Below are 15,286 nucleotides of genomic sequence, written 5' to 3'. Positions count from 1 at the left end.
CTCAGAAGTTTCCCTATTTCGTTTTCTTGTGAACCCCCCTCAAAAATCCTAATTCTTTCCTGAGCATAAGCCATTTTAAAGTCACCATATTTATATACACATGTAAAGAAAATAAAACCAAGGAAGGGATATCTTGAGAGTTAGAAAGACAGACAAAGCTACGCTCTGTACCAAACCAACATGCTCACGGTCCTCCTTAACAATTTCACTGGAGAAGGCTTTGATGACAGAGTTACACATTGTCTTTATTTAACAAAACTATTTGAAAAGGAAAGGAGGGACCACAACTTTACAGATTCCTTATCACTGTCTAGAATTTGATGGAATAACCACTTAGCCAAAGTTGTAGAATACAAGCAGAGCATTTGGTTTGCACTTAACAAGCGCGCGTGCGTGTGTGCGCGCGTGCACGCGTAAAAGAGCAAATGCTTAAGTGACTTAGAATATATTTACTTTGTATATCACCCCACAACCCCTACAACTGAAAAAAGGTATTGAAGAAACTTGGAAAGAGTTGTGTCTTGGGTCCTTGATTTCTCTATTAGGACTCAGAAACTTAACTGGGTTGAAAACTCCTTTCCAGAGTTTTAGCATAGGTTTTTTTCCCCCCTCATGCTTCGGGCATTTAAAAATATACAATGTTCTTATCAGATTATTTTCATATTAGTCCAGAACTCTTCTTAAGCTTTAGCTCTGAACTCTAAATAGATAAATGGGTATATGCAAAAATCCCTTTCTACCGACTGACCCCTCATCACTTCGGCTGCATAGTGCTGCCAGATGAAGGCCCCTACCTCCTATCTCATAGCCTCTAGCTGAGTATTTGACAGTTTCTGCCAACGCGGAACACATCCACCAGAGGAAAAGAAGGCAATGGCACATTTTGGCCAGGGAATGCCCCTGGATAACTCAAGACGCTGACTACTGGTACGTGCTTTAAAATCTATTATATATAAAAGCAGGGACTGATTGCACAGAAATTGCCAGATATTATACCATGTCTACACAGCTGCTTTGTTTCACAGAAACCTCAACTATTTGTCTCAGATTTTACTTGATGATACAGTAGAAAAGCAGCTAAATAAAATACTTTTAAGGAGAAACCAGCATAGGGTTAAAGCCAAATTTTTCTTGAACAGATGATATTTCAGATGGCCGCACTATTCCAGATGCATCAATTTCCTTGAAAATCCAATCCATATATGTGCATATGCTGTGCTGGCAGGAGGACTGACTGAAATGGCCAAAACCCAAGAGCTAATATTCTTTTGGCCAGAATAATGCAATTATTATTTTCCTAGCTATCCGTCTAAGCATACAGAGCCATCTGTTATGCAAAGCAAACATACACATCTCAATTACAGAAAATGCAGTTGCCTTGACAGAATTTGGATTACACCACTAACCAGGGCTGTAAAATGTGTTTTGAGCTAGTATATAATGGATGCTTTTCAGGAGTTCCCTAATTAGCATTTACCTGCTTAAACTAATTATTCATCCTTCTTCTTTACTGGCTTATTAAACTTTGCTGGATACTCCGAATAAAACAGATGAATATGGGCATTGCAGAACAACAAACAGTGGTATTTCCACTTCTGTATGGTAATAACAACGTAACAACATGGTGGCTCACCAATTTCAGAACTGAAGATTTTCAATACTAGGTCCCAGACAGATTAAGACAAGGCTTAAAGTCTATTAAAGGCTATTACAAAACCAGATCTTTCAACAAGATACAAGAATACTAATACTGAGCTGATAAAAGCTCAGTTTCTATCATTTGGTTTGCTAAAGTCCACAAAAAGTAGAATTACTGCATACGCTATAGCTGAGAGCTTGCATGTTCTTCAAGGAAGCATTAACAGACCAGACCCTTGTCTGGATTCTCAACAGTAAATAATCAAATTTGGCAGTGTTTCTCCTCCTTCCCCAAGCCTCCTCACATGCCAAATCTCTCTCTCCATTATTTTCCAATGTCTTTCTTGATTTAGCTATTACCCGGCAAACTCACTAACAGCCAAAAGGGTCCAGCCGTGCTGGATGTCTCCTTAGAGCTGTGCCAACTTTCAGAAGCAACGAGTCTGGGGCGGGTCCTGCTTTAAAGGAGAGAGACAAATCTTATCTCTATCTCTAGCTTCAAGCGGCAACTGAATGAACAGTAGATTATCCAGCTTGGCAGATCATCACACACACACACAAAAACCCTCCCACTGAGGCAGTGTTTGCCTCATGCCAAACAACCAGATGAAAGGGGTCAAACTTAGCCAATCACCTGTATGGGCGCAAATACCCAGATGTTTAGCATTTCTATGGAGAAAACATCTGGATAATTAGCTGAATTGCAAACCTTGCTTCAGGATATTTTGGCATTCAGTAGATGCAACCCACATCTTGGAATTCACTAGAACTGAATTTTTTTGTGTTCCAAAGGAATATTGAGAAGTAACATCCAGGATTTTGTCCCTGGCCCATCAGCCTCCATTTTTTCTTTTACCCTCCGAAAAACACATGTGAGTAATTAAATGGCAAACAATGAAAAGCCATCTTATTTTATGAAATCATCTTTCGGCGTTAGGAAGTATTTGCAAAGGCAGCAAAATATATCCTTGCTGGAACCCTCCCTGCAACACATTTTAATGGTCTCTTTCAGCATTTCTTGACTCCAAATGACTCCTGCCATTGTGTCAGCTCCCAGGATAATGCAGGGTACTCCATAAACATCCAGTAATAGGACACAAGGGAAGCACTATTAGTGTGTCCCTCTCCTACTGGGCACAGAGGTTTCAAAGTTCAAAACAACCAAGGGAAGAAACTTCATTTGTTCTCAATAAATTAATAATGATCCTTGGGGGGGGGCGGGGAGGGGAACTGAAGTTTTTGAGCACAAGTTTATTCTGAATGTTCAACACTGACACACAGGTTTCTCAGTGACTTTGAGAGAACAGTTGGGTAAAGCCATTAAATAATAAATCGATAATTCATGCTAAACAGAATATTCCTTGAAGAAGGAAAAGCATGAGGCTGAAGAAGGCTTCATAATCACTGCCAAGAATCTAAAATTGTTTTACTTACTTGTGAGAGGCCTAGGTAGATGGAGACTGTTTCAGAAATGTACAAAAATTTTCCTTCTTGATTTAGTGCAAATACAAAGCCATCCAGGGACTGCAGAAAAAAAATAAACATATAAATAGATTAATAAATATAAAGGATGCAGATTTAATTAGTAAGACAACTGAGAAAAAGCAATACTTAAATTTTTTTTTTTTTTTTTTTTTGAGACAGTGTCTTGCTCTGTCTCCCAGGCTGGAGTGCACTGGCATGATCTCAGCTCACTGCAACCTCTGCCTTCCTGGGTTCAAACAATTCTTCTGCCTTAGCCTCCCGAGTAGCTGGGACTACAGGCAAGTGCTCCCCATGCCCAGCTAATTTTTGTATTTTTAGTAGAGACAGGGTTTCACCATGTTGGCCAGGCTGGTCTCGAACTCCTGACCTCAGTTGATCCACTCACCTTGGCCTCCCAAAGTGCTGGGATTACAGGCATGAGCCACCACGTCTGGCCACACTGAATTTAAGACCATTTTTTCTCCGTGTTTAACGGAAGTCCTAAGATCATTTAGAATTGCATTATTGCATTATACATGAACAATTTATAAATCTGAATTAAGACTTAAAGCTTTCTTTTACTTTAGGGACTTACATCTCTGTCATTTTGATCGAGATACATTACATTCATGTACAAAATAAGGTCACTCTGATTTTACGAGATGTTGCCTTTATTTTTTTGGATTCACTGGGCACTGAGATTAAATCAGCAAGATTCTCCATTAAATAGTTGAACAGGAATGAAGATCATAATGAAATGAAAGAAAAAAAGGCTTCCTATATCAAGAACAGGTAAAAATCACTACTTGAACCACTATGAATATCAACAATTTGCTAATTAATAAGGAATTATGCCTTCCTTACTCCCAGTGCCCACTGTGTTAGAACAATAGGAAAAGTCAATACATTAAGGGAGAGTGTATATGAGCTGCAATCTTACAAACTGTAATTCTGTTTTGCAAAACTCTCTATTCAAGTTTTATAGCAACAGTTCTAGTTTCTATCGCAACTCCTGAAATGTAAACAAAAGAAGAAAGAAAGAAAAAGGATGCTACACATTATCTGTAACTCCTAAAACCTCAGTCCACTTTTCAAACTGAAGGTTGCATTTTCAGTTTGAGGAAGGATGTAAATCATCATGAACTCCAACTGCAATACAGCATTCAAACTGAGAATAAATTTGTTTCAAATTCTTGCAATCCACTGCATCTTACACCCTCCGTCATCCTCATGTTTTCTGTTTTGCTTTATATTTATTTTTAACAAGGTACATTGCACAAGTGCTGCTTGTCCAGGAAAAAAAGTTTTTAAATGTGAGTGGTGTTAAAAAAGCCTGTGAATTTGCAAATACAGGAAAACCATGCTAGGAGCACAATATGTGAAAACACTAAATTAATGATATAACTTGTAAAATATAGAAAGGTAGAAGAAGTATGTACATTTAGTTTGAAATATTTGCCTCCTCAAATCCTAGCAGTAATTTCAGTCTCCTAAAATACTGATTTATTAGATATGTATGTATATGGGGCCGCGTGTGTGTGTATGAATATATACACACACACACATATATATGGATACATAAAATTTGGATTTTCTGCTGAACACAGTTGGTCATGCCTGTAATCCTAGCACTTTGGGAAGCTGAGGTGGGCAGATCACTTGAGACCGGGAGTTCAAGACCAGCCTGGCCAATGTGGTGGAAACCCCATCTCTACTAAAAAAAAAAAAAGAAAATACAAAAATCAGCTGGGTGTGGTGGTATGCGCCTGTAATCCCTGCTACTTGGGAGGTTGAGGCACAAGAATCACTTAAACCCAGGAGGAGGAGGTTGCAGTGAGCCAAGATCATGCCACTGCACTTCAGCCTGGACGACAGAGCAAGACTGTCTCAAAAAAAAAAAAAAAAAAAAAAAAAAAAAAAAAAAAAAAAAAAGGATTTTCATGTTTCCTGACCTGTTTTCACTGCTCCATTGGTCAGAAACTACGGATGACACCCAAGCCCCTCCTCTGATTTCTTGGGTTCTGAAAACAATTCAAAAGTCACACTATACTGTTCCACTAAAGAGCAAATTACATGAGAGATGAGCTTTTAGCCACAGTAATACAATAATACCAGCTTACATTTATTAAGCATTCCATGCTAAGCAGTTTGCACATATTGTCTCTTAATTTTCACAAGTACTATATGAAGTTATTGTATTATTATCTGCATTTTATATACAAGGAAATTGAGGATTAGTGAAGTTAGGTGAGAAGCCTATTCCTAGTTTGGAGTTCAGATTTGAACTTTGGCAGTAGGACTTAACTAACTATACTATCTTCCCACAAAAATAAAGATTCTTGAATTGACATGTGTGAATTAATGAAAAGACAAATATTCACGGCATTTATAAAATTAAAATATTTACACTAAGAGGCAGCCTGTGACATCTTAAACATCATCCCTTGTTTTTGAGCAATTTTTGTTCAAATGATAGAATCCCCCCATTGTGGGCAGAAGACAGAGGTGAAGCAGGATGGCAAAAGAGTACTGAAGTTATTTCCACAGGAGGTCACCTGGCTATTTTGCTCCAAAATATTTCCCGGAACCAGCTGTGGGGAATAAAATACTGTCTAAGGGAACTGGGCTCTTTACTTTTGACAGAACTGCCAAACCCTCTGGAACCTTTTCTGATAGAGCCTTTCAAGCACAGGGCATAGTATACCAGAACCTCACTTTGAACCAGTGAAAAGGGAGAGATATTTCCTTCCTAAAGTTTGGAAAGAATCTAATTTCAACATATCTTTACCTTAAACAAGATGTCTCCTGAGGATGACTCATGAGACTTAGGACCTTCCCCTTCGTGAATGTTGCCTTATAACTTATGAAAGGGCTTGTTAGGTTTTCCATTTGACCTGATAGCCATGGCTTGGTACACAATCTCAGAAAACTGTGTAAGTCATCTTCTCAAATTTTAATGTCATTTTCAATCAGAGCAACAACACAAAGATCACAGGAGAACTTCTAAGGACACAGGGACAGTTGGAAGCCTGACTGGGTGCAGAAGAATGAACTGATGAAGCTGGTGTGGGGATAATCTCCTATAGTTCTAAACATTCATTTTACAGCGGAGGAAACGGAGGCACAGAGAGGCTAAGTGGCTGAACAAGATCAGATAGCCAGTTAGTGGCAGAGCCAGGATAAAATCTTCTTCACTCCCATACAATTATTAAAGCATTTGTGGCATTGTATGTTTCTGGTTGGCTTATTCAGTTCTGAATCACTGAATTTCTCAACAGTGGGACAATGCCTTATTTATCTTTAGCCAGCATCTAAGGACTACTCAATCAAGATTTGTAAAATCCAGTTCTACCTCCACGCTCAGTGCTCCTTTTTCCTTGTATCACAAATACCATAATGACTAATAAGTGTAAGGTCAGTTGCCTCGCCAGGAGGCCGGACACACCCACCCATTCTGCACTCGGCACCTGACTCTGCACCTGGCACCCACCTCTGCACTTGGCACTGGTCTCTGCTCCTGGCACCTGGCTCTGCACTCGGCACTTACGGTTCCCCTGGAAGGCCCTGGCTGATGCAACCCTGGCCGGCTCTTGCATTAGAAAAACCCGCCCGACAACCTGCCAACCAGTAGCGGCCCGCCCCATCCCAATCCCGCTCCCCTGGAGCCAATCAGAGCACCCAGCTGTTGCTCCTTACTCATAGCCCTAAAAACCCCACGCCCCAGGAAGTTAGTGCGACTTCTTTGGCCCCTTTCCCTGACCATAGAACCTCGCCCAGAGCTGAATAAACTGGCATTTAATTTTCTTATACTGGCCTCAGTTTCTTCATTTTAAACTCGGCAATAATCCTTACAATAAGAATGGAAACTATTCTCTTGAAGAGTCCAGCTTACGGACTTAAGATTATTTGCAGATTCAGATTCCACAGATTTCTAATACGGTCTGGGTTACCTCCTGATATTTAGAAAAGAGTGGATTTTTTTTTATGTACTCTAAGACACTCAGTGCTATTTCTGAATAGATGTGCCACTTGCTATCTATGCATATCTCCTGTACTTCCTCACTAAAGGGAAATGTGATTTTTAACATTAGGTTCAGATTTCATGTAGTTACTAAAATATTTGAGGAGGTTTGGGCACCATAGCGGGGTAGAGGAATATCTGGAGGCTAAACATCTGATGCTATTAAGCAGTGGCGATCTAAAAACTGGCCAGTTTTGTTTGGCAAAAGCAGAGGCTTCAACACATGTTCCAATTTCCTGGTGAGATTAAAATGAGTCTATGTCTACATGACACAAAGACATTCAGTCAATTCAATTAAAAATAACAGCCGATTTGGTAGGGGAAAAAAATAACTAGTTAAATTAGTTGTTAGTTATCAGAGAAGTAAAACACACACACACATACAAAAACACACACAGACACACCACCAACAACTGGCTTATTCACCATATTTTTCACTTTTATGCTTATCATTTTGGTCAATTGTACCTATAGTCTGAGGTCAATGTTCATATCTCAGATCTGATTACCTTTCAAATAAAGAATGGTATATGAAATCAGGTCTAAAGTATATTGCCAAGGTCACTTTTCACATATCCACTACCTTCTGATTCAGGACTGTCTCTGTCTATAGTTAGCTGTATCTTGCCACTTAGAAAAGTTTGAAGGGTAGCATCATGGTTGGTTTAATTTGGATATTATCTTAAAAAGGTGGGAGGAGGAGGAAAACATTCAGTCGGTTAGTCTTGGAAACCAAGTGTGATTAATCTGAAAGTTCTGTGGAAGTTTTTAAAATTTTGAATCAAGAAAGCTATTATATACTGCGCTGTTCAATCACTGCAGGCTACTTTTTAATTTTTTTTAACTGCCCACTGTTTTCAACAGGCGCCAATTAAGATTCTGGGGTCAAAGGGTTAATTACATCTTCTTACTCACTATGTAGAATTTTCTGATTATTAACTAAGGTTGGATTAAGATGAAAAAGAACCTACACAAATGTTAATGCTAGTCCCTCCTCGAGAAGATTTATTGTAAAGCCATGCTGAAATCTATCTGCTTTCCTCAAAGCAGATGGAGAACAAAATCTTAGAAGAAACAGTAAAACAGACGTTTTAAAGAATGCAAGTATCTGATTTATCAAGACAGTTTTCTTATTACTGAAAGCAGTTCTTAGCTACCCAGACAGGGCTGATTGGAGATTTCCTTTGTCACATCCCAGTAAGTCTGTGAGATACACATGCAAGAAGTGAGGCTTGGATACACAAGTCAGGAGTTACAGCATCTCTGAATAATAATGCCTGTAATTATAATTTATATTCCCTGACATCGCTGTAACATATAAAGTGTAAGGTATAGTTTCTTAACCCCAAAAGCAGAATGCTTCTAACGGTACTTGTCAAATGATGAGGTTATTTCCTTGAAGGGTATGGAACTAACCACAGCTTCATGATTGAAGGTATACTAATGTTTAATGCATTGTGCTAAATGGATTTATATTTGTCAAAGGAGTTTTGTCTGTTTTCCTTTTTGTGCATATTCCTGTGCAGCCAAATTTCACAGAGTGACATATTACCATGGTGCTCTGAAAGGGACAATTTTTAAGTGAGTATACAAGCACTCTGAAATTAGGAGTTCCTTCTTTGACATTCCAGTACAGAAGGGGGAAAAATTACCCCAAACTCTTTTCCTATGACTTAACTCCAGTTAGAGAGAAGAATTACCAGTAGGCTAGGTTATTTTAATGACAGATTATTTTAAACTAAGCCTTCACCATCTGTTCCACCCCCTAATTATGAATGCGAAAAGAACATATTTCACAATTACATCAGTAAAAAAGTAAGATATACATGATTTAAATGCATGCATGTGCTCCTTGTCCAATGTGCCACGCATCTGTGATGTTCTTCCAATTCAGGCTCAGACTGCAGAGAAAATGCCCAGACGTGACAGAGAACAATCTCTGACATACTCAACTTTCCCTTCAAACCCAGAGTTCTTCACTGGTGTGACACAATTCTGTTAGGACAACAGCAGAGCCTGCATTTGAGCACTATGCTTATCGGACATTAGAAACTAGTGTTTTACAGCTGCTAAGACAGTTTTGCTATTAATAAAAAGAGGCTCTGTGAGAAAACTGCCTCCATTCCCTAAGCAATGGGTTAGCATTGGAAAGAAGTGAGTCTGGCCTGGAACCCTATGAGAAGCCTGGCTGGAGAGTGAGAACAGGACTCCATTGCCTATCTTTCCACTCTGCTTTGGCAGCAGTTAAAAGAGTTAGAAAGAAAAAATATTTTCTTATATTTTTTGGCCTTTAGATACAATCACACTTTGATAGAGCTCATTAAAATGCCATATTGCCCTCTGAATGCACTCAGGAAGTGATGCTATACTGCTCAGGCACACACATGTGGACTCCCAGCAACTTCAAGGAGAACCTGGATGGTGCCCAAAGTGCCCACATGTATCTGTTTATGGGGAAGAAAAGATTCACAAATTGTGTCTTTGCAATCTGACTTTTAACAATCCAGCACTGTGCAGAAACAAAAGCCTGACTTTCAGGAATAAGAATCTAAGTCAAGTATATTTTCTCAAAGTGGATAAAAGCACACACATCAAAGGTTTAGACTTTTATTTAACCCTTAAAAAATCTCCAAGAGTTTTCTGTTCCTTCCTTTGCCTTCCACTGAGTCCACTGCACAAAGGATAGCATAGGTTCAGATTGTCGGGTACCAAACGCCACATGTGTCCCAATCACAACACCAAATTTGATTAGTTAAATTTGACTATTTTTCTACTAAAACATAAATCCAGAACAGCAAACTGTGATGCCTCAGAACACCTTTCATTAGGGTTTCCTACAACATGTAAATTCAAACATCTTAGGTGAGGAAACAGTTGAGAGCCATAGATGGCCTCTCTACAGTTCTCAAAAGAGAGGCAGCAGAATAAAAGGAGTGACACTGAGCTCGCAAAATGCTGAAACATAAGAAGAACAGAGACACCCACTTTCTGAGAAAGATGAGGTTGTGCTTCTGCTCCTTCAAATTCCTTTTTGGGGGAGCTGTGTATCAAGGTGTTGACCTCTTTTCTCTGGGATGCTAGTTTAGGCTTTACATTCAGCCTTAAAAGATACAGATTTACTGATTTGAACATTCAGCAAAATGGACAATAGGCTCTGGTCAAAAAGACAGTGTGTGGCATTTGGTGGAATCACACCGGCCTCTGAGCCACAGTGGCTACTTCATATTATCTCTGGTTTGTCCAAGGGGACCTGGGGCTCCACCTGGGGTGAAGGTGAGCAGATGCTCCTTTTGCCTCCTGGAGAGGATTCCCAATAGTTATTTTAAAGCACAAATATTCACTGCAATGCTACCTCTGCTTTGTGTACATGTGGTACATTAAATTATTGAATGGTAGATTTCCAAACCTAAGGGCTTATTCCTTTTCGTGCTTCTCTCTCATTGAATTCAGAGTTCTTTTTCAAGGTAAAGGAAGAATCTTCACCTTGGCAGAAGTAATATAAACAATACGTTGTGCTGGTACTGAATGGCCTAAAAATGTCACTGCTTTGCTTTGGCTAGAAATATGCTGTTCACGCACACGTGGGTACCAGGTGTCTTTCAAGTTGCTGGCATTAAAAAAAAAAGAAGAAGAAAAGAATAAATAACAACTGTTTACCTTACATCCTGTAGATTACAGACTACTGGAAAGAAGGAAGTGTTCTTCTTTAAATATGTTATATATGAATAGAATATGCTGTTACGCATGTTATATATAACATATATTGCATTTATTATTATAGAATGTTATAAACAATGTGCAGTTAATTCATTATTCACCAGGGGAAAGAAAAGGAAGCAAATATTTGTTAGTCACATTATGTAGGTCACATGTGAGATAAGTATTATTTAATCCTACTTTGCAGATGAGGAAACTGAGGGTTAGAGTATTTAAATCCATTGCTCAATATCACATAAGCAACATGAGGTAGAGCTGAGAACGAAGGATCCTTGACTGCTTTTCCTCTCACTACTGAGACCTCCTGCTGGCTGCTTCAGTTGTTTCACACTTTGATATAGGTGTGCAGAATCCTTGCCTCTTCAGGCATTTCTTTCCACAAAAGTGAGTCTCATGCTCTTTCTGTTTAGAAAACACCTGTTGACTCCAATAGAAAGCACCTCTTGAATGCTTATTATGCATCAAGCCCATGGCAGCCTGGGGTTCACAAAGGGGAATGAGATGAGGTTCCCACTGACACTGCTTTCTTTTTTCTTTTTTTTTTTTTTTGAGACGGAGTTTCGCTTTCTTAAAGAAGACTCATCTGTGGGGTTCAAGACTAAAAAAATGAATACAGTTGAAAATTAACTTTATAAAACAGAAAACCCCAAGGCAAAGGCAGTTTCCAGTTTAGGATACCCTAAATACACAGTGGAAACCCCTGGATGACCCAGCTGATAAGCAACTTCAGCAAAGTCTCAGGATACAAAATCAATGTGCAAAAATCACAAGCATTCCTACAAACCAATAATAGACAGAGAGCCAAATCATGAGTCAACTCTCATTCACAATTGCTACAAAGAGAATAAAATACCTAGGAATATATCTTACAAGGGATGTGAAGCACCTCTTCAAGGAAAGCTATAAACCACTGCTCAAGGAAATAAGAGAGGACACAAACAAATGGAAAAACATTCCATGCTCATGGATAGAAAGAATCAGTAACGTGAAAATGGCCATACTGCCCAAAGTAAGTTATAGATTCACACTATTCCCATCAAGCTACCATTGTCTTTCTTCACAGAATTAGAAAAAAAAAAACTACTTTAAATTTCATATAGAACCAAAAAAGAGCCCATATAGCCAAGACAATTCTAACCAAAACGAACAAAGCTGGAGGCATCATACTGCCTGACTTCAAACTATACTACAAAGCTACAGTAAGGAAAACAGCATGGTACTGGTACCAAAACAGATGTGTAGACTAATGGAACAGAACAGAGGCCTCAGAAATAATGCCACACATGTACAACCATCTGATCTTTGACAAACCTGACAAAAACAAGCAATCAAGAAATGGTTCCCTATTTCATAAATGGTGTTGGGAAAACTTGCTAGCCAACTGCAGAAAACTGAAACTGGACCCCTTATTTACATCTTACACAAAAATTAACTGAAGATAAATTAAAGACTTAAATGTAAGATCTAAAACCATAAAAACCTAGAGGAAAATCTAGGCAATACCATTCAGGACATAGGCATGGGCAAAGACTTCATGACTAAAACACCAAAAGCAATGGCAACAAAAGCCAAAATTGACAAATGGGTCATAATTAAACTAAAGAGCTTCTGCACAGCAAAAGAAACTATCATCAGAGTGAACAGGCAACCTACAGAATGGGAGAAAACTGTTAAAATCTATTCGTCTGACATAAGGCTAGTACCCAGAATCTACACGGAATTTAAACAAATTTACAAGAAAAAAACAAACAACACCATCGAAAGGTGAATGAAGGATATGAACAGATACTTCTCAAAAGAAGATATTTATGCAGCCAACAAACATGTGAAAAAAGGCTCATTATCACTGGCCATTAGAGAAACCATCTCAAGCCAGTTAGAATGGTGATCATTAAAAAGTCAGGAAACAGATGCTGGAGAGGATGTGGAGAAACAGGCAGGCTTTTACACTGTTGGGAGAAGTGTAAATTAGTTAAACCAGTTGTGGAAGACACTGTGGTGATTCCTCAAAAATATAAAACCAGAAACACCATTTGACCCAGCTATCTCATTACTGGGTATATACCCAAAGATTATAAATCATTCTACTATAAAGACACACGCACATGTATGTTTATTGCAGCACTATTCACAATAAGCAATGACTTAGAACGAACCCAAATACCCATCAATGATAGACGGGATAAAGAAAACGTGGCACATATACACCATGGAATACTCTATAGCCATAAAAAAGGATGAGTTCATGTCCTTCGCAGGGACACAGATGAAGCCGGAAACCATCATTCTCAGCAAACCAACACAGGAACAGAAAACCAAACACTGCACATTGTTACTCATAAGTGGAAGCTGAACAGTGAAAACACATGGACACAGAGAAGGGGAAATCACACACCCTGATGGGGGGTGGAGGGCCAGGGGAGGCATAGAATTAGGAGAAATACCTAATGTAGATGACAGGTTGATGGGTGCAGCAAACCACCATGACATGCGTATACCTATGTAACAAACCTGCATGTTCTGCGCATGTATCCCAGAACTTAAATTAAAAGAAAAAAAAAGAAAAGAAAAAGAAAACACCTCTTGACTGCAACAGAGAGGACTTGTTGACTTCTTATTATGCATCAAGCCCATAAGAGCCTGGGGTTTGCAAAGGGGAGTCAGACAAGGACTCACAAGCTACTTTCTTAAAAAAAAAAAAAAAAGGCTTGAATCTGTGGGATCCAAGACTAAGACAATGAACAGAGTTGAAAATAAACTTTATAAAACAGAAATTCCCAAGGCAAAGGCAGTTTCCAATGCAAGGTACCCTGAATACACAGCATGGACTGGATGACCAAGTTCCAGACCTTTACTAGGTTGGTGGTGTTTTTGGGAAAGTTATGAAATGCTAGATTTGGAAAACATGCAGTCAAAAGACCACCAGACTTTAAAGAAATTCTCATACTTTGGAAGAAGATCCCAGAGCTCAGAATTGGGTAAGGGATCCCATAGGTTATAAATATTCTCTAGTAGAACCGCATCTCCCAATAGGCAGCTGGTATGTAAGACTGGACCATGTCACATGCAAACTGGCCAGAACACAATCTCCATTTCCTGTCCCAGAGTTTTTCATTCAGACCTATACATTTGTTTTTCCTCCTTCTCTGGTAGTATATACATACCATTTTATAGAGAAGTCAATGTGAAAATAAGTTAGACTATGTAGAAATTTATTTTACAGTTATATTTACCTGAAAGTACAGCCTCGTTTACCTGAAAGCACATCCCTGATGTTGGCAGGGAAAGCCACAGTGCTTCTGTTATGGCTAATTATGAGATGAACCTGACTGTTCACTGGGCAGTAGGCAACCTTCAAAAACAGGCTCTTAAGACAAAATAATAAATGCCTTGTACAGGTATTCCTTTAGGTAAGGGGGTTTGTGTCAGGAGTAGTATCAATGATTAAAAAATCCCTTAATGAATTCAGCATATTAAGAGACCACTTAGAGACCTCAGACACTAATCTGGTGCATTTATGTGTTTGATTTCTAGGAACATTTTATTTGTATCTCCAGAGAAAAGGCATAAAAAACATTTGTTCTCAAAGGAACTTGATGGTTACAAATATAGTTCAGAAATTCTGGTTGGGGATAATTCATGAGCCATGAAAACCTTCTATGTTAATTTCAGGAAATCATTGTAACTAGGTTCTTTACTCTTTATTTTATACATCATTCATATAATTAACAATTAATTTTTAGTAGAACCATATACAGCTACAAATATGATGGGCCGATAACAGAAACTACTATTTAGTTCCTGAAGTCAACAATGCTCAGAATGGTCCTTAAAATCTTTTGTGAGTAACTGCATCTCTTCTGGGTCCTTCATTTTACAATACTGAAATCTTTATATTGGTTTTCTGTGAATTTCAGATGCTTAGAGGCTATGTTGCTTCACTGCCTTAGCTCCAGAATTAGCTCCATATGAAGCAGAGATATATATTTATAGGAAAATTAATTATTCTGATGGAACTGAGACTTGGTCCTGAATGATCTCTGGATAAACAACTTGGTTTACTGCTTGCTATGACTCATGGCTGCTTTGCTAACCTTCACAGTTGGCTGCTGAGTCTAGGTGAGTAGGACCTGCATATGCTGCCTGTCCACAGAGCTCTCATCCTTTTCAAGGCTCCAAGGAAATAGAAATGCTTCTGCTTTTATCCCCACATGCCAGACTATGTAACACATGGGAAGCCAAAAAGATTAATAGATTATTATGGTTTGCTAACATACTTGCATCTATCCAGAACATAACAACTAATATCATAAGAAATCTTCATCAGTGATGCTCTGGATGGCATCCTTCAAAGAAGAGCAATTCAGCTTGTGAAAACTGCTAGGACCAAATTTGCTAGGTGTACATGAAATGACTGTCTTAATTTACACAATTGAAAGCTGTAAT

At 38.7% G+C, this 15,286-nt stretch overlaps 1 protein-coding gene across 14 annotated transcripts in view; it reads right to left on the bottom strand.

Annotated features, from left to right (window-relative positions):
• The window catches only part of NPAS3 (neuronal PAS domain protein 3), an 856,499-nt gene that overhangs the window by 240,217 nt on the left and 600,996 nt on the right, over positions 1 to 15,286 (bottom strand). For all 14 annotated transcript variants that reach the window (XM_074393339.1, XM_074393341.1, XM_074393340.1 and 11 more), the window contains one exon: positions 3,073 to 3,162. In XM_074393339.1, coding sequence (XP_074249440.1) covers positions 3,073 to 3,162 — 90 coding nt within the window. The remainder of the gene's footprint in view (positions 1 to 3,072; positions 3,163 to 15,286) is intronic.

Source organism: Saimiri boliviensis, chromosome 2, assembly GCF_048565385.1.
Source record: "Saimiri boliviensis isolate mSaiBol1 chromosome 2, mSaiBol1.pri, whole genome shotgun sequence".
Lineage (NCBI taxonomy): Eukaryota > Metazoa > Chordata > Mammalia > Primates > Cebidae > Saimiri > Saimiri boliviensis.
This window is presented reverse-complemented; position numbering and strand designations above follow the sequence as displayed.